Here is a 24,427-nt window from a genome sequence, read left to right as displayed (position 1 = left end):
AAAAGTCAAATAGCATTAAAAGCACTGTTAAAGAAAGACTCAATACTCACATTTAACTGGGTAAAATTGAGCGCGTTAATCAAATATTCTTACCAAATGTCAAATTTATTTTCTTATCTTTTCTGGTAGCATTGCTTATTAGTTTTGCGTATTTTTCATGATTACAAATATTTTCAATGCAATTGTTTTAACTTTATTATCTAATATTAATTTATCATTTCTATTACAAACCAGTGTCTCTATTATCTCTATAGATACCGGAGTTAAAACACGAATCAATACCAGCCCTAAGTGATTACTAATCAGTTATTTACGACCGGTGGATATATCTCTACACACTCTACACGAGTTAGTATTTTATGAGGTAAGTTGATTTATCAAAGATGTCGTTCATTTTGAGCAATTAGAAATTAACACGTAAATCAATGTTGCAGTATCATCTGTTTAAATCTTGTCCTCTTTTAATTTTGTTTTTGTGTTAACTGCTGTTTAACAGATTACTTTTTGCCCGAGGAATAGTAATCAATAAATATTGAATAATTCAATGATGGAAGATGGCGAAATTGAATGAATTGATATCCAACAATGAGTGAAATTATCTCAATAGAAATACAACCCTGAGTGTGGCGTTTTGACACATAACAATGAATTTGTTACCAATTGAAAACGATATAATTGACACTTAAATGGTCGGATTCACTCGATCAGCTTTTGCCTATTCCACTTTCAGAACTAATCGAAATTAACTATTATTGAAATTATATTATATTTGTAATACAATCTTACAGTTTATTTTATTATTTTTGTTTCACTTCTCTCTCCAATAACCACACCAGAAACATTAAACAAGTGAAATCAATAGATGGTTAAACCGCTCATTAACCAATATCACCATCATAATCAAGTTAATGAGCCACAAATTATAGAATGTGGCTTTTGATTAGGCCTAAAAATAAGGTTAGCCAACATCAATGAACAGCGACTTCGCGTAAATTAGTTTAACGACAACACTCTCTACTTTGCTCTACATCCTCAGATGGCACATTTCAGGAAAAGTAACCATTGTTTTGATCAAAAAATGTTTATCAACTCGTCTGGCCTCAATATTTTCAGGATCTCGATCAGCATGTAAGTGAATATACAATAGCCTTTGGTAATTTAAAAATAGTCACAGTGACAACATTTTTATTAGATCGATGATCAAGAAGCGAAAAATATATCAAAATATACAAAAGAAAAGAGCCAAAACTAAAAGTATAAAATGATTACATTGGTTGGTGAAAAATCGTTGATTGAAAAAAAAGATTAATGAACTTTCTCCGTTGCGTCGTTTGATTTTGCCAGCTTTTGACTTTTCAGCTGGATTAAGGATGGAGAGAGTTTCATTGGGAAAAAAATACTAAGACTATTTACATACAAAATTTGGTGGAAATGTGGGTTCCAAATTGTAATCATAAGATTCCTGGTGAATCCCAAAAATACATGAATTAATCTGAGTTTCTCTTTTTTTTGTAGTCAAGTTTTGATTGAGATTAATAAGCCTTGGCTTGGGTTTTCTTTTGTTTGGCATAAATGTAAGATGTCTTGGAATGATCAGGGACCTCATCTTTAACATCATACTTCTTGATAAATCCATGAGTTCCGGCTGGAACTGGGTTTGAATTCATTTTAACAGCAGCTGGATCTTTGGGTGCAGTTCCTGGTTCATTTGTCTTAATGTTTGCTCGGAAGCCCCATTTGTCTGCGATATAGTCAACATGTCGATAGATTCCCCAAGCGTCTTTGTATCCATAACTTCCCTTCACCTTCCAGGGGTCTAAACCTTTCTCGTGTCGGTATTGAGTGTTACCCCAACCATCCTCGACTTCATAACCAAAACCGTAAGGCTGGTAAGGATACTTCTCTTCGTGCTGCTAATATTAACCAACCAATTCGTTCCAATCGTAATACATACAAGTTGATAGAGTAAAAGCAAAGGAATTAGAAGGTAAATCAGAAATATTCAATTCGACTTTGATATAACTCTTCCATTTAGTCGCGTCATATTCTCAGAGCTAATCAAGCTTGTGATGAATATCCGAATATACTATTGTTAATTATTGATTTATGGTCAAAAGCTATTGTTATGGATGAAATGAACTTCTAAGGAGTTAATTGATTCTCGGAGTAATTTCAAAAGTTTGGTTTTGAATTTATCATATAATTTTCTTTTTGGATGTAAAGCCTCAAACTAAATATGATATCTTATTCATGTTGGATACGCTTAATTAGATTGGAAGATAGCACCAAAAAGATTGATTTATTGTTTTCCGAATCGCTACCTATTTGAAACGAAATCGAATAATTTGGATTGTCATATATCATGATTTATGGATGACATTAGTAGAAATGACAATAACTGATTCAAGTAGAAAGATTTGCTGATAATGAAATCAGGTAATCAGGCGGTTAAGCAAGCTTCAAAGGCTGTGAAGAGCTGTTCTCATCTTATTTGTTTATAAGTAATCAATATCTATTTCTCATTTGTTTCAGTCAATTTATGCTTCAAATGAGCAGTAACTCAAATTTAATTAAATCAAGCTAGATAATTTTATTTCCTTCAGATTCCTAATCTTAATTGTTCATTTGTTTCAGCAACATTTCATCATCTTACGAAAAAGAAAAGTTGAGCTACCAATAAACCCTAGCAAACCATTCAAGCCATCTCGATAAAATCGGTTAAAATAGGAATATTTAGGCGATCATAGATTCAATAATAAATCAAACATACTGATATAATTGGTTTAAACTTACATGGTGGTGGTCATATGAGGCCTGAGGTTGATGGTCAACATATCCGTTCACATCATTGGCAGCTAAAGGAAGCGGTTGATTTGGAGTTGGGTGAGAATGAGGATATCTTGGATGAAGAAGCTTTTCACATGAAACTTTTACAAGAATATACAAAAAAGATACCAACAAAAGGGACCAAAAGTTATTCTAACAGGAGAAAAGAATTGAATAAATAAATTATAAATTAATAAACATGTTGCCTGAGATGAAGGTGAAAATTAAACAGATTGCTGGACAACAACAACATTAACCATTAGTCATGCAAGGGATTGTTAATAAATATTCAAATGCGAACACTGATTGTTCTCACCTTCAAAAGTCGACACATTTTACTTCAGTTGCAACAATCAATCCAAAAAACTTAATATTATTTAACTCTGAACAACTGTTATATCATAATCCACTGGGAGGATGAATGTTAACAACTAACAACCAAAATGGAAAACCTTTTCATTTTATATCGAGTTTGACTTTTTTGTTGAATGTTTAGTAACCACTCAAGGAGGAGTTGACTTGGTATATGGTTTGGTTTGACAAGAACGACAACGATACCGATAACTACCGATGATTATGATGATTGAATGATGGCGCCGACAATTGATGAAGCAAAAGGACTAAAAGGAAAAACATAAACCGTTCCCTTTTTTTCGCTGAAAAAAGATGATTTCAAGTAAAATTAGGTGTTATATGAATGGAAAAGACTGGATGTAACCAAGTACCAACAATTTTTATTTTTATGGCAACTCCAATGTTGTTTGCTGTTTTTATCAACGCTACAAGCTTAACTAACCATGAAAACTGCAAATCGCTTAATTTTCATCTTTTTTACGTTTAATTTTACCTCTCACATCACGTAGTATAAATGCCTTATCACTTGTTTCGGATTAGATCAACATTCCCTGTTCAGTTCCTTTTTCAACTTCATTTTTTCCTTCTTTTATCGTCATTATCATCAAGATAACAACCAACATCTCCGTCTTGTTCGTCCTCTTGCTTTCTTTTAATAATCAATAATTTGCTTCTCGAAATTAAATGTTCAATTCCTTCTGTAAGCCTGTACAATCAATTGTTTTAATTTTTTCGGATATTCCGTGTACCATTATGTTCAATCAAATAAACGATGTTTGACACTTTCGTTTTTACAATGCAGGGTTAATAATAGTAATTGGTAATTATTCAATTTCCATACAATCTTATCTTCAATTAAAAGTTATTCCCCTTGGCAGTGTCAATCTAAATGTTTAACATTAAAAACGTTTAATTTGGTTATAAATTATATTTATATTTGAATGTCAATGATCGTCTGGGAAGATTTCCAATTACGTGATTTTGCGACACTTTTAAATATTTCATTATCTTTATCATTCACTCAGCTTTTTCGGGATTCTTGATTTTGAAATGTACTTTGTTTATTAGAGTGAGGTTATCCATAAATGTGATCCAATCAATGAACATTTAAAAATTTTAAACCACTAATCTTAACTGATTCCATCTTTAATTATATCCGATTAAATTATCACCAGGCCTTGAAATCTTATCACTTTCAAAATTAAGATAGACCCTTAATAGACCGGAAAATTTGGGTTTATTGTTATTGTTGTTAGTAAATATGATGATGACAGGTTAAACAATGAAATGGATTAAAATCGTGTTGGATGAATTTTGGCAATTTTAAACACTGGGACGATTTGCTTTCTTGATTTTCTTAGAGCCTTTAGAAGGTCGCCCGATTGGTGCTGGTTGAGAACCATCCTCAGTTTCTCCATTATCTTCGCCGCCACTGAAATTATTTTCTTCGCTACTTTGCTCCTCATTTTGACCTGCACCAGTTCCCCCGCCAACACCAACACCACCACCAGTACCTTCTTTATCTAAACCTCGAACAGTAGCCATCGAAGTTATAGATGAATTTGAAAAAAGTCTATCAGTTTCCTTGAATTTTCGACTCCGCTTCTCACTTTTACTGCCTCTGTTTACACTTAAATACCTGTCCCAACCTCTGATAATATTTCCATAGAGTTGTGTATCTTCAAGATAACTACCCTCGAAAGCATAAATTTGCCGTTCCAAGTTTGCTAAAGTTTCTGCTATTTCTTCCCGCCTCTTAATGAGTTCGGTTAACTCAGCTCGAGCGTCCATAATGAGCAATCTACAACAAGAAACAAAGAGTTACATTTATATTTTTTCAGCAAATAACAAAAAGTCTCTTATCTCAATCTAGTGAATAGGATAACTCACCTAAAGTCCAATGTACATTAGGAATCTTCAGTTTTGATGGGAGTTGGTAACACTATTCAATAAGAATGAAATAATTAAAAAGCAAATAATTAATTTATTTAAGTTACAGAAATGTAAACAAGACACACATGAAAATTACTTCTTTCCACTGACACTATGCGGCGCACAGTGTTTTCAAAACCAAGTGCCATCTATGAACACTTAATAGAACACCGAGCTTTCAGATTAATGAAATTTTTATCTTCAGTCTGAAAAACAGGTTAAGTCAAGTCTGAAAGCAGTTTTTGTATCAAACGTATTTAAAATTAAAAAGTTGATTGTGTGGACGCACAAAGCTATTTAATAGAAATGATAAATTTCAATTATATTCCAAAGAGTGTATTAGTCTCTACTATCAGTTGATAATTTTGTGTTCTCTCTGAGATCATCATGCATTTTTCTATACCAGAAACGCAAGAATTGAAAGATGCCAAACAAGGACAAACATTTGTTGTAAGTTTTTTTTTAATCTCATTTCTTATCCGTCCTAAAATACATAAACTAAATCTGCATCATCGTTAACACTAACCCTAAGCTATAGATATCAAAGCTTTCCTTTCCAATCAAATTCATTGCATGTCAACATGACTCTCATCAATTCGAATCTGAAATCTTACCATAATCTTTTTCCTTTTGCTTTTTTCCCTTTAAGGCTTACATTATTCATGCTAATGGGTCTTTACATTGCCTTCTCCGTTATAAACAATTGTTAAATTTCCACGAACAAGTAAGTATATTTTTATTACCTATTGCTTAATACTTATTCATTACATAATTTGATTAATGTATCTTTTTCTCATGGCAGTTGAAAAAACAATTCGGATCAAATTGTTTACCTTATTTTCCACCCAAACGTTTACTTCCTCTCAATCAAACTCAAGTAGAGGAGAGAAGAATCCAACTGGAAAAGTATCTGCAGATCAGTATGTAACCATTTTCTTGTTCAACTGAATTTATTTAACCTTGTTTTTGCTCCAACAATTACAATTATTTTTTTGTTTTTTTCTCCTTATTTAAAGTTAGTCAAGATGATCGAATTAGTAAAAGTGATTATTTCAATAGTTTTCTCCTACATGCTCAACAAGAAACTAACAATTGTGCGCCGGAAGATGTTGATCTAGATATTTACCTGATGAATTGGGAAAGTATTCGAGTAAAAGTATTGAAAACTGACAAGACCTCCAACGTGTTAGAATCTGCTAGTAGATCCATTCAACTATCAATCGAGAAGATGTGTTATTTTTCATTGTTCATTGTTCGCCAAGAGGAAGCCAATTTTATAATTTTACGTCGACTCATGGATTTTGAATCTCCTTATCTCACTTTGAAAAATTTTAATACCAATTGTAATCATCATCGACTTGTTATGCGAAAAAACTATTGGGACTCTTCTTTTGACGATATTTTGATGGATGATAAAGTTAGCTTCAATCTATTGTATTCACAGACTATCATTGATATTGAAAGAGGCTGGATAAAAGTGAATAAGGATGTTGAAAAGCAACTTTCCAATCTAAAATCTAAAGGTTCCAAGAGAGAGGTAACAATTATAAAGAAACGATTGTAAAGATTTTAACTAACAACTGTTATCTTGATTTTTTTTTCAGCTAATCGAGCTTGCTAAAACATTGAAATTCTATGGCTACATTCAATTTGAACCCTGCATTTGTGATCATCCTTCTCCAAACACTAGCGTAATAGTTAATGCTGGTGGTAAAGAATTAGTCATTACTACGATTGGTTCATCGGTCAGTAAATAATTTTGCTATCACATTAACTTCAATTCTATTTTTATTCTGATGAACTAAATTGAATTTTATTTTAATTTATAGAACAAGGCCACTGAATATGTTTTCCGTGTCACTCGAATTCGCTGTTGGAGACTGACGACATGTTTAGACGACGATAAAACGGAATTTAACGCAAAAAATGTCAACAAGTTAACTCGCTTCGAATTATCATTTGAGTATCTGTTTAACAAAGATTGTTTGAAATGGATTACGATCAAAAGTGATCAACAATCGATTCTCATGAGCATGTGTTTGAGAGGTATGGTGGAAGAATTATTAATGAAAAGAAAAGGTATCAATGGTAAAGACGATGGGAATCTCTCTCAAGGCTTATCAAAGCTTAGCATCAAAAAAGATTCTTACCAGTATTTGAAACGTGATGGCACAAGTCAACCAATCAATCTTCCTAAATCTGTAACTACCGACAATTTTATAAATTGCTCTAATCAAACTAGAATGCGAAGAGTAAGTATTCTATCTTACCTTGTATGTAATTTCCAATTGTTTTCAAAGGCACAATCTAATCTTAATTTTCTCTCTATTAGTCACAATCTCTCAACGGAGTTATCAGGGTGCGACCATCTGTGGCCAACGACGCTTTTGATGGTATTGGTGACGACGATTTATAGACTTTATGACAGGAGAAAAAAGTTATTTTCAAAGTTATTATTAATATATTACAATCTAGAAAATTGTAATACAAGCATAACAACGAAAAGCCATTCCCTTGCTTCAAGACTTCATTTTTCTTCAGTTAGTCCAGCATTTAGCAGTTCATTTGGATTTAATTGAAATACTGAAACGAATTAACTATAAAACAACACTTCTGTCCTCCAGGAGTATAAATTGAATCTCTATTCTACCACTAAGTAATCAATATATCGCCAAAATCAATATTATCTATCTTTCTTGACTATCTTTTCATGACTTCATTTCCCTCCCTTCATTTTTGTATAATTGTATATCGCCTAACAGTACACATAACATGTGTGCTTAATACACTAAATAAATAAGAAAATATTAAATAATACATACCTAAATAACGTTAATCTAAACCGAAGCTATCAAATCTATGACCTGAGATCATTCCTAATATCTCCAATAACGGCTAATATTTCGTTTCTAAAAAGCCAGAAAAGCACAGAAAGCTGTTTTTATCCATAAAAAAACCTTAAATTAGTGATAATTTGCATATTATTGCAAAGAATTGTTAAGAAACAATAAAAATATTTTCAAATTTCAAGTTACAAGCTGTAAATGATTCCTAATTGACTATCTCAGGGCCATATTGATTAAAAATTCTGAAATTTTTTTAATTTAATGTGATATAGAGATGATCAACTGCTGATCTTAATCAATATATTGTAATTTAATTAGATTTCCCCCTTAATCATACTTTCCATTCTAAATGATATCAAGTAGCGCGCTTCTATTTTTTAGCTTTTTCTTTTTTCAATCTCCCTCTTTTTTTCTCTGTTGTTATCATTAAAAACCTTTTCTATTACGTTTTGTGTCAAAAGTCTTTTCATATTCACCTTTATCTTAATTTACTAGTTAATAGTGAAACTGAATTCGCTGACCATCATGATTTCCACTTTACAGGATACCCATGTTCAAATGTAGCTACAATTAAAAATTAACTTAGAGTCCCTCGTTGAGGTTGGTGGGATTGAATGCGTTGTTAGCTGCTTGTTTACCATTTGAAGTTGAATCTCGGATGTATTGTTGTGAATTGTTCTAGTGGAATAAATTGAGTCTTACATCCCCACCAGTTAATAATACAACCGTTTAACAACTGAATTGAGCAAATCACTTGCTAAATCAAATCATGGAGAATGAAAATGGAGGAGCAACAACATTGAAGCCTTTAGTCAACTTGTTAAGAGAATCTGAGGTAAGAGCTTTGTCTGTCGGTGTCTCTTAATTTTTTTAACAATCATTTATTTTAATTGTCTTTCAAGGTTAGTAATGTGTATAAAACATTAATAACAATAGAGACACTTATTTAGACATTTATTTAATGATTTAAACAATAAATTTTATCTGATTTAATTTCATGTCCTATTTTTTCTTTCGTCTTCTTAGATCAATGGAAGTGTTAAACGTTCAAACATTTCTCAGGCATTACCAAGAAGATACTATCCACTTGGACAAATTGTTCCGTCTAATGATGTCTTATCTCACATATTTCTTGGATTCACCCGTGATGGCCAATATTTGCTTAGCTATCGTTTCGTTGCTGATACAATGTACTTTTACATTTGGTATTTTAATCATCATGGACCATTGAAATTGGTATCAGAGCACGTCATTTTCATCAGTAGTAACAATCTAACACCATTGCCTCAAATTGAGTATCTTTATGAATCAACGGCTATCCATGTTTATCAATGGCCTCGTGATGATAAACACTTGTTAATACTTACCATTCCGGAAAGTCATCGACCCTCTGTGATTAATTTAGTTTGTATACATGTTAACCGAAAGCGATCTCATATCTTACAACCGGGCTTAATCACTCTATCTGGTTAGTTTAGACATTCCTCTTTTAAGTAATTGCCAGTTAATTCACGTACTCATCGTTCATTCTTTTCTTTCTCTTTTTTTCTGCTTTCTACCCTTTTTATGTGTAGTTGTCGATTGGAAATATAAGCTATCAGCAGCTTACAGGTAATCTTTTTTCTTATTTACTTCATCAATTGTTTGTCTGTCTTTTCACATCGACCATATTCTTGGAGTTGACTCCTATTCGATCTATTTTTGTGATTATCGATCGAATTCGCTATATTTCAGTTCTCATTGATTTAATGAAAAGATTTTTAACTCATTTTCTTTTTGTTTTACTTTTTACTCCAAATAGAAAGAACAAAGTTAGCTTCAATGAGTATCTTTCTCCAGGATTACTTCTTTTTGGTCCCTCGGTTTGCGCATTTCACACTGGAACAGAAATCATTTTTTTGGAAATCAAAAAGCCTGAAATTAAAGGAGAATGTTGTAAAGTAAATAATTCTGTATTGGACATTGAACAAGTTCTAGCTGAAACTCTTGACAAGAAGAACGTTAACAATTTTATTGGCCTCTCAAACTATGAAGTTCTCGTCTTTGGAGTAAATACCAAACCTTCCAAAATTTATGCCTACATCTTGGCCATAATTAGTGAACCCTGTAATAGTAAATCAGTGTTGGAATTTAAAATTGTCTGGAATCCAGAGAAGGGAAATTACGAGGTTATGGAATGTGATCCCAAACTTAAGTTCAATGATAAAGTTGAAAATCGAGCTCAAATTATCTTAAGAAGGCTCATTGAAAATTTAAGAACCAGGGAAATCTATTCACTCAACAATATTCAGTTTCTGGAAACTCAAACTTCTTTTGATTCACTCAATTCTCCTGTTGATAATGTATCTGTGATACTTTCACTTGCTTGAAAATTGTGAGCTAAACAAAACAAAACCATTATCAATAGGAAGAGAAGTGACCAAAAACCAAAAATAATGCAAGATAAATTTTTCTTTCACAAATACAATAAATAATTATTTCATTGGAGTTGACCATGTGCTTCGACCCATCTCAATTACATCTTTATTTATTTATGAAGAAAAGTTGTGAACTTCATCACTTTAATCACTTTTGTAAAAATGACATGTGAAATTAAACATGTATGTTATATTTCTTTGGAATCATAATTTTCACTCCTATTAAAGTTATGTAAAAAGTATACATTTTCATTTATCCTATTTGTGCCTGATGTTTCAATAAATACTAATCCTCACAAGATAATCTCGTTACTCCGAATAGAGTCTTTATTAGGCTGAAAAGCTCCTGAATAAGAAGTTCTGATACAAGGTTTCTCTATTTATCAATTTTTCACACTTGGCGCTACTGAAATATTGCTTAGCAACATTTCAAAACACGAGTTTTTGTATTTAGCGGCGCCTTTACAAGCCGCAGGCTCTCCTGGTCTTCCAGGCAGAACCGAGCACAAATAAAAAATTGTATTTTTTGGTAAACAAATTGATTTAATCTGAATTTTACTCAATTTCAATTGTCAAAAATCTTATTTTTTCATCAACAATTATCTTAGATCATTTTGAACACTATGTTGTGCCTCCCGGGTGACACTGTTACAGGTAAGTTTCGCTTTTTCTATTATTTTGCAGTTTATTATTGTGTGTAATTGGAACTTATTATTTTTACAGAGGATGCCGATTACATGAGAGGTCATGGAACTTATTATAAGTCTAAAGTATTAACCTCTTCCGTTGCTGGCTGTATTGACAAAGTAAATAAATTATTATCAGTGAGACCGTTAAGAACCCGATATAATGGTGAAATTGGAGACATTGTGGTGGGTCGTGTGATTGATGTTCAAACAGAACATAAACGTTGGCGTATTGATACGAGCTCTCGGTTAGATACAATTTTATTACTGTCTTCCGTTAATTTACCCGGTGGAGAGTTGCGTCGTAAAACGGTCGAGGATGAATTAATGATGAAATCATTTTTCAAAGAAGGAGATTTAATTTCCGCTGAAGTACAATCAATATTTGCTGATGGAGCTTTATCTGTTCACACACGTAATTTAAAGTATGGCAAACTTGGACAAGGAGTGCTTCTTCGGGTTTCACCATCTCTAGTTGAAAGGAGGAAAACTCATTTTCACAATTTGCCGTGTGGTGTTCACCTTATTCTTGGTAACAATGGATATATTTGGATATCATTACCAGTTTCTGAAGGTGTTGAATCAGGCGGTTTTGCTATAAACCTAGATCCAGTTCCCTTAGCTGACCGGGAAGTAATTTCTCGCGTCCGAAATTGTATTCTTGCATTAGCCAAACAAAAAATGATGCTCCACAGCACAAGTATAAATACTTGTTATGAAATTTCCCAGTCCTATCAGGTAAATACAAAATATACTCATTTTTAAGTGTCATAACTAAACGAATTTTGTTTCTTTCTAGGTTAAAGATCTAATTAAATCTAAAATCATGACAGAAATAGCCCAATTGACGAACGAAAAAATGAAAATCGAAGAGCTACAATAGTTGCCATTGAATTGGCATCAACATGAATTTCATACTTCATACATATTGGCATTTAAACCATCATCGTCCGGAGTAAAAAAGATTTTCTGTATGACAAGAAAATGAATCTTATCCTTACAAATGTAAACAGCTTAAACGAAAATGTTATGATTAACTTATAAATAACAATTATAATGGCATTTCAAAAGTTACAAGATCTTTAATTAATGTATTTACATGAAAGATATTTTCAACTAAAAATGAATGATTTATTAACATTGACTTGTATCATATCAAAATTTACTCTTCAACCCATTCAATCCATATTTATCACTCGAACGTTGATTTTACAATCATTTTTTGTAAAGTTCAATATATATTTTCAACACACAATTAGGCTTTTACATTTATTTTTACACATTGTCTTACAAAATATTTATTAGTTAATTATTGGTACACTAGATAACAAATTGATCACATTTAGAGAATGTTAAATTTTATAATGATATGTTAATTTGTTCGTATGTGCATTAATTTATTCATTTCATTGCTTTATTTGCATTTTCTTTACCTTAAATTGACTGATATTCAATAGAGTAATCAAATTTTTTGATCATCGATTGATAACATTATTTGAAATGAATTTTTATATATTAATTGCTATTGAGGATGAATATGAGTGAAAAATATTTCTGGAAAATGTTTCATTGCTTTTGGGAATATCGATATTTGAATGAAAATCACATTTGAAGTGGCGCAGTTTGTTATTTACTTGATCAGTAATTTATATTGATCATAATTTATTCATTGTTTGACAAACAATTAGACGATGTTAGTTTTTGACTTAAGAGAAAACAAAAAACATCAATCAATCATAAATGAAAGATTGCTTTTGATACAATAAATATCTTTCAACAGCAAAAATAACAACAATAAAAATTTCTATTCAACAAATAATCCAATTTTGATTATTTTTTGCCAATTAACACTGGAGGATGTCAATTATTCACATTTCGTGTTAATCATTTTTAGATTATTTTGTCCTTTTTTGGTTCTGGAAATTCTTGTATATCAAACATTGTTCATATTCATCAAGTGCTTTAAATTGGTTGTGCATAAAAACACTGTGAGAGAGACATGATAATTTCAATTCATAATTGGTAACATTGGAGTGAAAACATATGCACAATCTAATCAAATAACACAATTTACAGTCAGCATATTCACATCAACAATATATAAATATAAATCAATTCATTTTGTCCATCCATAAATTGATGTATTGAATTGAAAGTTAACCAAAAGTAGAATCGACTTGTTTCAATGTTACATCTCCAACGGTCCCTGGTTCATTTGCATAACATTATTTCGCCATCAACGGGTAATTAAAAGATTCATCAACTTAATTGTCATCAATATCATCTGAGTAGAGTGGCCCGAGATTGTAAACTTGATCTTAAACACAACTCTCCATAGACCCACATATCAGTTCGATCAAGCATTTGTTTCCATAACATCATCTCTTCCTCTGATGAATCCAACCAATCAACCGGTTTACCATCATAGACACCTATTACAATACATTAATGTATCAAAACAGAAGAAAAGAAGTTAATTAGAAGCTATTCAACAAATTGAAACAATTAAAAGGATGGAATTGGATAAAAGGTTACACAAAAAAAAGGATTAACAAGAAGAGATACAAATGAATCAGAAATAGTTGACTTGATGAATGAAATGATTAAATTGCCAAATGACAAAAGAAAGTGTTAGATTATCATTTTCTCAATTCATTACAATGAAAGCTAAAGATGATTTTCTGACATTAATGAACATTAAAATAACAACTGAAAATATTTCATCTCCAATTGGTGATCCAATTTATTGAAAAAGGATATTTTTGATATAATAAATCAAGCTCATCGTCCAGCAAAGACAGGTAAATTTATCACAAGTAGCAGATGATGAATAGCAAAAAAAGGAAACAAAAAACCCTCAAACTAAACAAGAAACACTGATCCGTAAATTTAAAGCATTCATATTCAGGTGACATTTTTTGTCTTCTTCAAATGTTCCCAAGTTTGTTTGAATAAATCGTCTCAAAGACAACTATTTTTTAGTTTCTATTGTTTGTTGAAACCATGAAAGGGTTAAACTCAGATGCAGTGAGACAATACTACTGAATAGATAGATGTAGAGTCAACTTGTTGAATATGGAAACATTTAAATGCCAAAAACACTAAATGGCATCAATTGAATAAATTATTAGAGGCTAATCAGGTAAACACTCATTAATGATTTAGATGTACAATTATTTATGCTTGAATGTAAACAGACAAATTAAAGTCAAGATAAAAAAAGGCAAAATTAGATGAATGAAAGTCTTGAAGGTAGAAAAAGCATGAAAAAAGAAATGAAAATTTCAGCTACAACGTCACTATTTAACCTTTTTCATCTTCCTCCTACATCATTATTTTGGCAATGATGAAGAGTCAACTGATTTAACCAGCAACAATTTGTCCATCATTTAAACCATTACAATCAAGTAATAGGAGAGAGAGAGAGAGAGAGGTAAAAATGATTTCACGATGACTGAAGAGGAAAAAGGTAAAATGGTGAAAGATTTTTATCCTAATCCTGTCAATCCTTTCATTTATATACTGAATGTTCAAATTAATTAGGAGATTGAGTTGGAAAATGAATTGAAGATTAGATTGATGATTGGGTTTCAAGATTTGCCTGTGATTGAGTTGAGACTTTATCATGACAATTAGGTACCTTGGCCTAGGCTTAATCGGACTCCTCCAAGGAAATCATTGCTCGTCAATTTATCATAATCCCAGACGGTCAACTCTAAACATCGATCTTTCAATCCATTAGTGGTTACATCGTCAAATTCAAATGTATGATTCCATCGAGGGTTGATTGTTTTCTTGATGACTGGAGTCTTATGTTTTTTACTTTTATCTGGAAGAAGGTAACTGTAAAAGAAGCAGAAAACAAAAGATATTAACAAAAGTTCATTTAAAAAAACAATACAACAAATTGTCCTAAAATAAAAGACAATAAGACATAAACTGAGCTTAATAAGCTTTCAAAGGATCCAAATATACCAGAAAAAAGGTTCAACAATCAGATTGAAATTTCCAACCAAATGCATTATTTCAGTGTAAATAGAGTTGAAATATTTCCCTCTTTTACATATACAGCTACTTCAACCTCTCATCTTTCACTAAAACACAAACCATTATTACAACAATTTACACCATTTATCTTCATTATTACGATTGTTTACCTTTTTGTTTCATTCACTAATTCTGATAGCCTTTATTATTTTTTGCATTTGATGTCATTTTTTCACTCTTTTTGATACGATTGATATATTGGGAAAGAATGAACCTTTTTAGCAAATTCAGGATCTAACTCTAGACTGTATCGTTAGCAAGAGCTAAATGACAATTGATTGTGAACATTTTTTGATGATAATCCTTTAAACACAGCCTTGATTGTCTCACCATTTGACAAAAGGATCAGAGGTTCCATTGCTTCGGGTTGGCATTAAATTGTGAGCTTCCTTAACCAGAACCAGCAATTTACCCTGAAGACCATTCTTATTGTTTGATCCTTTTGATGGTGAAGATTCGGAGGGAACAAATTTCAATGCTATGAAAATATCACCTTTGTAATTATGATTTGATTCAAGAAGATCAATCTAGAAGAGAAATAGAAAAAAGAAGATTTAAATTAAAATTTAAACAAAATAATGAAACACTAAAGAGGATAAAAGAGGATAAAAATGACAAAATCAACAAAGGTAAATATCACCTTGAATAGCTTCAATTTGCTGGTAGGCGAAGATTTGATTTACATTATTTAGTTGGTAAAGTAATTGAAATTTAAACGTAAATCAAAACACCTACAACCAGGTTGACTATCAACATGGTTATAAACAAAATGCGTCAACAGTTGTAAGTGTTGGGCGGAAAAAGGTAACTCGAATCATTTTCAGGTTTAAAAAAGCCTAAAAAAGGTTATTTTTTGTTTACTTGTAAACAAATGGAAATGGGTTAATTTTGATTAATTTATGGTAATCGGAAGAATCGACATTTTTGAATATTTATAGTTGAATGTTTAATTATCATAAACATTGATTAATGGTATTACCATACAAAGAGTTGGATTAACACCTTTTCAAACAATAGCAGTTAAGGTTGGAGTAAAGCTCATTGAAAAGTGTTTCCTTCAATTACATTTCAATATCTTAAAGTGAATGTAAATGGTAAAAGTAATTGTGATAATCAACAAACCAAAAGTAATCAACAAAACTATTCAAGGTTGGCGTCACAATTTAATAGTAATTTCAAGATTAGATTAGGATGAAATTGAGTGCAAATACAGACAATATTTCTAATTGATTTGCGATCTGTTAAACCGGTAAAGTGAAACATCGATTCAGTTCAATTCAGAGTTTTGGGTTTACAAGAAAGATAAAAAAGAGAGTTGAAAGATTTGAATTGCTTCTTAATTAATCTAATTGATTTGTTAGAGTTAACTTTAGATAAAAAAGAAGCTAATTTAATGGCGATTGCTAGACGAAGATTGGTTCATCATGAGATCAATCATGTGTTTAAAAGAAGCAACAATTATCCAAAATTAATGGCAAGTTGGAATGAAGATCAAAAAATGATAGCAAATCAAATTGTTAGACATCAAGATTGACCCTTAAAGATGATCAATCGGGTTTGGGTTGATTATGACCAACAACAATATTCAACCAAAGCAATCATATTTAGTCGACTGTAAAAGGTTAACCTTTTTGATGGAACCAGAAAATTGACCAGAAATACGAAGATCCTTATATTGATTGGTTATTGTACGGACAATCAATTTACAACCCAAAATGTCTAATCATCAAACAATGAAAATTACAATTGATTTGACCAGAAAAGTGAAAAGGTTTACCTCTTTGTTTGCCTCAACAACTCAGTTTCATTTGTCCATATTTTTTGCTCTTTTATTTGTAATGGACACTTAAAAATATATCTTATTGAGTAAATTTGAGTTTGGATATTGATTGTTGAATGTCCAATTGGATCGATGTTTGATCAATGGAAAGGTAAACAAGGGCATAAAAGAGTTGCTTCAAGATTAACTTCATTAAACTCATTCACTCAAATATAATCAACTAATCAACTAGACGATCAACTGAGAAATTAAAGTAATTAAATGTACGATTAAACGAATCATCAGATGAGCAATAAAATTACAGATAAACAAGTGAAGACTCAGAAATGTTAACATGTTGAAGGTTGGAATGATATGTTTGAATTTAAGATTGAAATGATAATTTTGATGAAACTTGTTTTCAGATGAAGTCTGAAGATGAACAGTTCATATTTGGCTTTTCAAGGTGATACTTATTGTTGATATTGATACTTATGAACAAATCATGGCACAATCGATAACAGAAGATTAAAAGAATTGAATATTTTTCGCTAAAAATGATTGACTTGAGCTTGTCTTGTGTTTTTGCTAAAACTGTACAATCCTTTAGTCAACCTTCAATTGTTTTGCCAACTTACCCTTTCTTGAAGTGGATACCATCTTAACCCTGAATTTTTCAGAATCTCCTTGGTTAAAGGTAAAGTTACTTCACCAAGAAAATCGTTGCGACCAAATATGTCACTATGCCATACTGAGATCCATAAGGTTCGGCCCTCCGTTTGATTTGAAGGTAAATAAAATTTAAGCGATTCATCAAAAACAGGATTTAAAGTGTGCTTTTTCACTTTGGTCTTGCGTTTACCACTCTTTGAACGATCAGGTAATAGATATAATTTAACATAACTGTAATCAAATAGTAACAAAAAAATCAAGTTAAATCACTTAAACAATCATAACATTCAAACATGCAATTGTATTGTTGATTCAATGTTAACCAAACAATTGAACTCAAGATATAACCAATAAACCAGATTTACTTTAAATTGATATCAGCATTTACCGATATTCACATAATAATGGCAATCATTATGTTCATATATTAAGATATTAAGGTAAATATCAAATACTAATTAAAGGTAATTTTAAACATGAGAGTTCAATATTTGAAAACAATGAAATGTTAATAAGACATTAAAACTGATTCATTTTGTCTGCAATTACAATGCATTAATGGCTACTATTAATAACGATTATGATTTATCATTGAGACGACCTAATTCATTGATTTTGGCCATATATTTATATTCATTATTGTAGCTAAAAATAATGATTATCATGATAATCATGATTTAAGTGTTAATCGAAAGGGCAAATTCAATGATCAAAAAGGATAAATCTTCTTGATATTTAAGCTCTATTGCAATATTATTGATCAATTACAATCGTTTGGATAAAAATAGAAAAATGAATTTCCAAAATTGATGCAAAAATTTCATTAATTTTACAATTTAAGTGCAAAAATATATTAATAATTGAAGCTTGTTCAATGAAAATGACAATCTAAGTATTCTGTCATTGCAATCATTAGTAAAAATGATGATTAAATTGCAGTTGAACCAAATAAGGTAAACTTATAACGATTAACACCATTTACAGGTAATTTTGTGTGATTTATTGATTGAGATCAAAAACGATAAAAAGGTAAATTTAAAGGTCAATTTGGTATCAAAAAACACGGATAAGATGAAATTGTTTCAGAAACTCAATTCTTTTTGTTTTCTCATCTAATATTAACTGGACTTTTTTGCCATCTGATTGAACAGATTAAGGTTTGATTGACTAAATAAGGTTACAATTGATAAACTGTAAAAAGATGATGATCTTAATTTCATGGTTTCAAATGGTAATTGTAAATAAGCAAGTTGAGGTCAAGGGTTTGATTAATAATTGATATTAAGTGTATGTTTGAATGAGTTTAAAATAAACTCCAAAATATGATCATCACCTGAAAGTAATCATAAAGTATCATGAAAGTTAAAGTAAAATTTTAGGTTAATTGAAAATTCATTGAATGAATGCAATACAGAAACAAAAATGTCATTTTCCTAAGCTGTAACTTGAATTGAAATACAAGAGACAGAAGAAGCAACATTGCAAAGTTGATACAATAATTGTATTTCATCCATTCAAAGGCTTGAGACGAGAAAATTGTTTTCAATTGAATTGTTGTTAAACTTAAATGAAACTAAACAAGGAAAATGAAAATTGAGCAAAATTAAGAAACGAATTAAACTCAAAGGTTGATCTAAAAATGAGCTCAAGATGAGAGCACAAAAGAGCGGTCAACAATCAAGATTGATCAAGTTAATTGGAAGTGATGAGATGATTATAAACTAATAGCAAGAACCAAAAGATCGGATTATTGAGCAAATATCATGTTAACATCAATGGTTAATGAGAAACAAATGAGACCAATGAAGAAGCGAAAATTGCTATTTCAGGAAAAGTAAACTTGGAAAGGTTGAATTGTCAATGGTTAATCTAATGGAATAGATTATATTGATTGTGTTAGATTAGCTGACAATCCAGTTTTTGCAATCCCAATAATATCAATATTTAGCTGAGTAAGCCGAGTCAACATAATGGTTAACATGATCATCAAAGATTACAAGGTTTATTGGTTGGTGTTAATATTGCAAGTAAAACAGTTAACACAACAGTTAAAACAGTTTGTCCGGACAATTGTTACAATAATCACATTGGTTAACCAAGCAATGTATTAATACATAAGGAAAAGATTTAAAGTCAATGTTTAATTTTTGTTCATCAACAATTTGCATACTTGGAATGTTGAGTTTTTTATTGACTTGATTTTCATCGACAATGTCATTTACCCGGAAGCAAATTCAATTATTACCTTGCATTTATTTCCGAATCATTGATTGCAATGAAATTAGAAATTAAATTACATTTAGTTTCAATTGTATGCACCATTTGAAAGCATAATCTGTGAAAGATTTCATCAACAAAAATTGTTCAATGACTTTGATCAAAGCTAAATATTGAATGAATAAAGCAAAATAAAAATGAAAAAAATGATTGATGCAACAACCATTATAAAACCCTTTCAATTCATTGTTAAACTTGCAACCATTAATATTGGTAAAGATGAGACTGTAAGATGCATCGAAATGGTTAAGCTAAATAACTTGAATTGATGATTGATTTTAATCAACAGATATTGGTAAAGATGGAAACTTGAATCGAAGTTGAAGATTATAAAATTCATAAACTATCGATACAGACTTTCACTTGGAGATCCGGTTCATTTTACCGTTATTTTGATTGAAAGGTAAGTCAAAAAAAGATGATCAAGATAAATTGATAGTTGGATGAACCTAATTTTCATGTAATATTTGAGCATAAAAACTGATCAAGTGATGATATAGCAAGTAGGTCAATCTTTTCAAAGTCAATAAATTAATGTCAGTTTAACTATTTGGCCTGGAATTTGAAATTTTTTTAAAGATAACCAACAATTTGTTATTATCCAGCAAAAAACAACTTCATTTTGAGTTGCAATGAAAACTGAAAATCTTTACCTTTAATAGGCTTGGAAAGAGTCAAGAATCGGCTAACATCATGATATGAATGAAATGATTAAAATCATAATTAGAATCATAATTTTCATTCCAATTTACAATAAGAGTTTAACTTTGAAATCTGGTTTTTCAAGATTCCAACCATTAAAAGTAAAACAATGAAAAAAGTCAAAATGTAGCTCATAATGTGAAAGGTTATCAAATTCAAGTTCAATTTGTATTCATTTTGGGTACTTTATCATCTCTAATGATAATTGAGTTTAAACATGTGTTAACATGAACCAGTTTGAGTGAAAATTGATTTAGTCATTTATAGATAATCAATGAACTAATCTAACAATTTATCCAACAATTGGGTTCAATCTTTCAGTTTATTATCAACCTTCAATTTTCAACTTTTCATTTGATCACGAAATGATTTACTTTTCTGGTTAGCAATGAAAAGATAATATTTACCGTCTAATTCAATTCTTGAGTTTACGCACTTATGCCTTTTGTTGTTGACATTATTATCATTTGAATAATCAACAACCCATTAAACCAGCTTGTAACTCAGCTTTAATTGTAAATGAAAGTCAGAGACAAATCAAAGGTAAAAAAGGACTGAATGAAAAGTCAACATGTTGATATAAAATTGTTGAGATTAGAAAATTTCTATTCAACTGAAATAGTGTTTCATTTTATTCAGTTTTTTCAATTTTGTTTGCGTTTTTTTTCTTGTTATTGTGGCATTACAAGATAATGGGAAAAAATATTAACTGGAAAAGTGAAAATTTTCAAAGGTAAATGTCAATTGTCACGGACAGAAAACATTCAACAAAAAAGGTGATCAATCAACAAGCAACAATCAACTGGGATCGCAAAGATTTACAGATTTAAAGAAACAAAATCAAATCGTAAGTCTTGTGACATTTGACCTTATCATGTTAAGTGTTCAAAAGGTAATTTCAATAATTTGAAGCTTTTTCAAAGACGGTGCTTGTAATTGCTTTGAGAAAAATCATTCATCAAAATGGAAACAATCATTAAATTTGTCCATGAAATTCAAGAGGTTTCGCGAAAATGTTTACAAAAGATTGTTTCTTTCAAGTTTGAAATTATTTTTGTTTGCGCTCCGATTAAAATCAGATCAATTCTTGAAATGCAAAGCTATCAATTGATTCAGATTAATATCAGAAAGTTTTCACTTGGAATCGGTTCCATCTTAACCGGTATTATAAAGTAAACTTTGAGAAGGCTTAAACTAATGAACAATTGCAATGAATAACAGACAAAATTAAAGCTGAAAAACCAAACTTGAGACTGATTAACATTTGATATTAACATTTGATATCAACATTTCCTAGAAAATAAGAGAATCTGTTTTCAAAAATTCATCTTAACATGACTTTGAAATCAGTCAATAATGAAACAACAACCAAAAAATAAACATTAAAATTGGGTTTTGATACAGTCTGTTGCAGAAACCTAAATACACTTGATTTTAATGTTTACAAGCTTATAAGTGAACGTTTAAATTGAGCCTGAAATCTTGATAATTGAACTCATTTAATCGTTTTGATCAACAATTGTAAATTAATCTAATATTTAATACTTTCAACTGAGTTAGCAATTATTTGCAAGAGTCTCATTACCCAAGTGAAAAGCAAAACAATGTATCAATGAATTTTGTTGGGAAAAAAGGTTAACCAGAAATAGCTTGATACCTAAATACATTCACATTTTGAAAAGTAATATTAATCTGAATGGCATTATTTTTGAGCATTCAAGCTTCACAACAAAGCTTGGTGTAAAGACTAAAAGGCTGTCAAAGTTTAGACCTGTTGGGTTGCTTTGCAGGTAAAATTTCAGGTTCACTTGCAAGTTTTACTTTTCCAGTTTTCAACACTTCTAAAGGTTTTGAGGGAAAAAAATTTGTTGCTATAAATAATGATTATAATGATACTATTGGCTATACTATTACAGGGAAAAGTAAAGAAGAAAGTTTTCCACCAAATGAAGTAATATTATTCAAGTGAAATGGCTAAGATGAAAGTGTCTTTACTCAATGAAGAGTTTTTTGGACTCTTTAGTTGGTGTTATCCTGAAACTAAAGACTCAGGAAAGTGATATTTGACCTGAATAAATACCATGGAAAAAGAAATAAAAGTGCAATTTGATTGCAACTCTTGATATCCTTGCAATTTTACTCTTGGTTCAACCTTTGTTTGAGCAAGTGGTCAAATTAAATGAACATCAAGTATTGATTAGAGATTCAATTGACCAATATTAATTGAACGCATTCTGCTCGGAAATTGATCAACAAATGAATAATATATTTAACCTGTAAACTTTCAAATGAACATGAACATAAAATTCCAATGAATATTTATAATATTAGAGGGAATCAAACATGTTCATACATAATTGAATGTCTGTTAATATAAACATGGAACATGTTGAACATCAGAAATCTTCAAACAATGGATTTAATTTGAAAGCTTAATAGTGATTAGAAGATATGATAATTTGATTCGTCAGCAATTTAACCAAACTGTAATTGAATGAAAGCAATCAATAACAGTGTGAGTTTCAACAATACAATTGATAACAGCATTTGCATGGTTCGAGTTTGAATTAAGATAAAAAATTAAATTAATTGCCACTTACGGATCTGATCTGTTTCGTTTACTATCAACTGGAGATAAATTTCTGCACTCTTTAATGTAAAGTTCAAGTGAACCTTCAGATGGTTGGTAATTGAGTGAAAAAAGGATTTCACCGGAGACTGTTACGGTTCCATAGCGACCACCGCCTGCTGCACTGTAAACGCTTGACAGACTCTCACTGCGCACCTGAAAATTCAATAATTTATAAATTGAAACAATTAATGTTGATCCAGATCAAGCTGACCATTAAATTAGTTGACAACGAGTAGTTGTTTAGCCCAAGCTTTTTATTTTTGCTGGTTTAAAGGTTTCTTTTTTTTGCATTTCCTACTTTCCTACTTTCACTGGCTTTTTTTGTCTTTCCAATTAAACCATTGTTCAGCTAATGATTTAATTTGATGATACAAATTGTTCAATTGTTGAATCGATACTTACTCCAAATGAGGATAAACTGGTTTGACTACGGTTGTGGTAAGCAAATGCTTTGTCGATGTCGTCTTCGGCTGAGATGAAAATTTCTTCTCCTGAACTTCCAATGCTTCCTCTATGGGAGAAACTCTGGTTTAGGAAAAGAGAATTGTAAAGAAATCAATTAATCATTAATTTTATTGGTAAAAGTGGGGTTAAATTGTAATCTAAAGTGTTCATTCAGTCGGCTGCTCAATTTCACGGTTTGCAAAGCTTGCAATTTTAACATTTATAAGTATTACAAATGTCAACCATTTTACATTGAGTTTGGGTTTGAGATTGGAATCAAAATTTTGACATTTTCTTGTCTCATTTAAAAACTGTTGCAATTAATTGAACTTTTATCATTTGGATGATTTAGATGTTCAATTGTATTTTGAAAAGGAGTTAAAAAATGAAGCAAAAAATGTATCAATTGATCAATGTTTAACCAGTCAAGAAAATGAAAAAAAAAGTAAATCATCAATCATAACTGACGAGATTGATCTTTACTTTTTGAGTTATTGGATGTTGGATGTTTGTTACAGGTTCAACAATTGTCATTCAAAAGTGTAAAAATGTAATTTTAGTCAATCATGAAAGGGTTCAAAAATATTACCTCAGAATAATCAGAAACAGAAATATGAGGAACTGCTGAGGTAGACTCATTAGAAGGACAAGGTTCACTTCCACCAAGCATAACTCTTTTTCGTGTTCCCAAACGTCTATTTGAAGATTTTTCATCTGTAAATGAATTGTGAAGAGAAAAAAACGGAAAAATTAAAATGCAATTTAAATTAACATGATTGACGAAAACAAAATATTGATCATAATAGTAATAGTATTAATATATTAAATGGAGT

General features: G+C 30.6%; 6 protein-coding genes and 1 long non-coding RNA gene across 14 annotated transcripts in view; 4 read left to right on the top strand and 3 right to left on the bottom strand.

Moving 5' to 3' along the window:
* The first annotated feature begins 1 nt into the window (after position 1).
* Positions 2 to 3,884, top strand: LOC107365558 (uncharacterized). 3 transcript variants are annotated; one of them, XR_001569456.3, is made up of 5 exons: positions 2 to 364; positions 497 to 957; positions 1,037 to 1,987; positions 2,272 to 2,436; positions 2,635 to 3,884. It is a non-coding gene; the product is annotated as an uncharacterized LOC107365558 (long non-coding RNA). The 3 variants fall into 3 exon arrangements; XR_016200915.1 differs by having other exon boundaries at positions 497 to 1,987; XR_016200916.1 differs by lacking the exon at positions 2,272 to 2,436 and having other exon boundaries at positions 497 to 1,987.
* LOC107365602 (uncharacterized) lies at positions 1,150 to 3,284 on the bottom strand. 2 transcript variants are annotated; one of them, XM_015933133.3, is made up of 3 exons: positions 3,143 to 3,284; positions 2,794 to 2,979; positions 1,150 to 1,913 (listed from the first exon to the last, which is right to left on the bottom strand). In XM_015933133.3, exons 1-3 carry the CDS (start codon positions 3,158 to 3,160, stop codon positions 1,533 to 1,535), a joined length of 585 nt encoding a protein of 194 aa, XP_015788619.1. In that variant the 5' UTR covers positions 3,161 to 3,284; the 3' UTR covers positions 1,150 to 1,532. The 2 variants fall into 2 exon arrangements, with proteins under 2 accessions (XP_015788619.1, XP_015788620.1); XM_015933134.3 differs by having other exon boundaries at positions 1,150 to 1,910.
* Positions 3,885 to 4,398: 514 nt separating the features above from the next.
* On the bottom strand, positions 4,399 to 5,197 carry Eaf6 (chromatin modification-related protein EAF6/MEAF6). The gene is made up of 2 exons (XM_015933135.3): positions 5,071 to 5,197; positions 4,399 to 4,981 (listed from the first exon to the last, which is right to left on the bottom strand). Exon 2 carries the CDS (start codon positions 4,969 to 4,971, stop codon positions 4,504 to 4,506), a length of 468 nt encoding a protein of 155 aa, XP_015788621.2. The 5' UTR covers positions 4,972 to 4,981; positions 5,071 to 5,197; the 3' UTR covers positions 4,399 to 4,503.
* Positions 5,198 to 5,325: 128 nt separating this feature from the next.
* Positions 5,326 to 7,931, top strand: Snx17 (sorting nexin 17). Of its 2 annotated transcripts, none has more exons than XM_015933131.3 (7): positions 5,326 to 5,562; positions 5,762 to 5,836; positions 5,915 to 6,032; positions 6,129 to 6,649; positions 6,717 to 6,857; positions 6,942 to 7,364; positions 7,445 to 7,931. In XM_015933131.3, exons 1-7 carry the CDS (start codon positions 5,500 to 5,502, stop codon positions 7,526 to 7,528), a joined length of 1,425 nt encoding a protein of 474 aa, XP_015788617.1. In that variant the 5' UTR covers positions 5,326 to 5,499; the 3' UTR covers positions 7,529 to 7,931. The 2 variants fall into 2 exon arrangements, with proteins under 2 accessions (XP_015788617.1, XP_015788616.1); XM_015933130.3 differs by having other exon boundaries at positions 6,942 to 7,385.
* Positions 7,932 to 8,396: 465 nt separating this feature from the next.
* Positions 8,397 to 10,617, top strand: LOC107365695 (uncharacterized). The gene is made up of 4 exons (XM_015933250.3): positions 8,397 to 8,793; positions 8,985 to 9,426; positions 9,533 to 9,569; positions 9,760 to 10,617. Exons 1-4 carry the CDS (start codon positions 8,728 to 8,730, stop codon positions 10,325 to 10,327), a joined length of 1,113 nt encoding a protein of 370 aa, XP_015788736.2. The 5' UTR covers positions 8,397 to 8,727; the 3' UTR covers positions 10,328 to 10,617.
* A 290-nt stretch (positions 10,618 to 10,907) lies between these two features.
* Rrp4 (exosome complex component Rrp4) lies at positions 10,908 to 12,205 on the top strand. The gene is made up of 3 exons (XM_015932966.3): positions 10,908 to 11,029; positions 11,099 to 11,799; positions 11,861 to 12,205. Exons 1-3 carry the CDS (start codon positions 10,999 to 11,001, stop codon positions 11,942 to 11,944), a joined length of 816 nt encoding a protein of 271 aa, XP_015788452.1. The 5' UTR covers positions 10,908 to 10,998; the 3' UTR covers positions 11,945 to 12,205.
* A 478-nt stretch (positions 12,206 to 12,683) lies between these two features.
* Positions 12,684 to 24,427, bottom strand: part of LOC107365455 (uncharacterized) — a 58,371-nt gene continuing 46,627 nt past the window's right edge. For all 4 annotated transcript variants that reach the window (XM_015932961.3, XM_015932965.3, XM_015932964.3 and 1 more), the window contains 7 exons: positions 24,184 to 24,308; positions 23,553 to 23,675; positions 23,119 to 23,303; positions 17,506 to 17,770; positions 15,439 to 15,635; positions 14,702 to 14,904; positions 12,684 to 13,493 (listed from right to left, as the gene is read on the bottom strand). In XM_015932961.3, coding sequence (XP_015788447.2) covers positions 13,342 to 13,493; positions 14,702 to 14,904; positions 15,439 to 15,635; positions 17,506 to 17,770; positions 23,119 to 23,303; positions 23,553 to 23,675; positions 24,184 to 24,308 — 1,250 coding nt within the window. In that variant the 3' untranslated portion in view covers positions 12,684 to 13,341. The remainder of the gene's footprint in view (positions 13,494 to 14,701; positions 14,905 to 15,438; positions 15,636 to 17,505; positions 17,771 to 23,118; positions 23,304 to 23,552; positions 23,676 to 24,183; positions 24,309 to 24,427) is intronic.

Source organism: Tetranychus urticae, chromosome 1 (genome assembly GCF_039701765.1).
Source record: "Tetranychus urticae isolate SD_2017Ah chromosome 1, NJAU_TeUrti_SD_1.0, whole genome shotgun sequence".
NCBI lineage: Eukaryota > Metazoa > Arthropoda > Arachnida > Trombidiformes > Tetranychidae > Tetranychus > Tetranychus urticae.
This window is presented reverse-complemented; position numbering and strand designations above follow the sequence as displayed.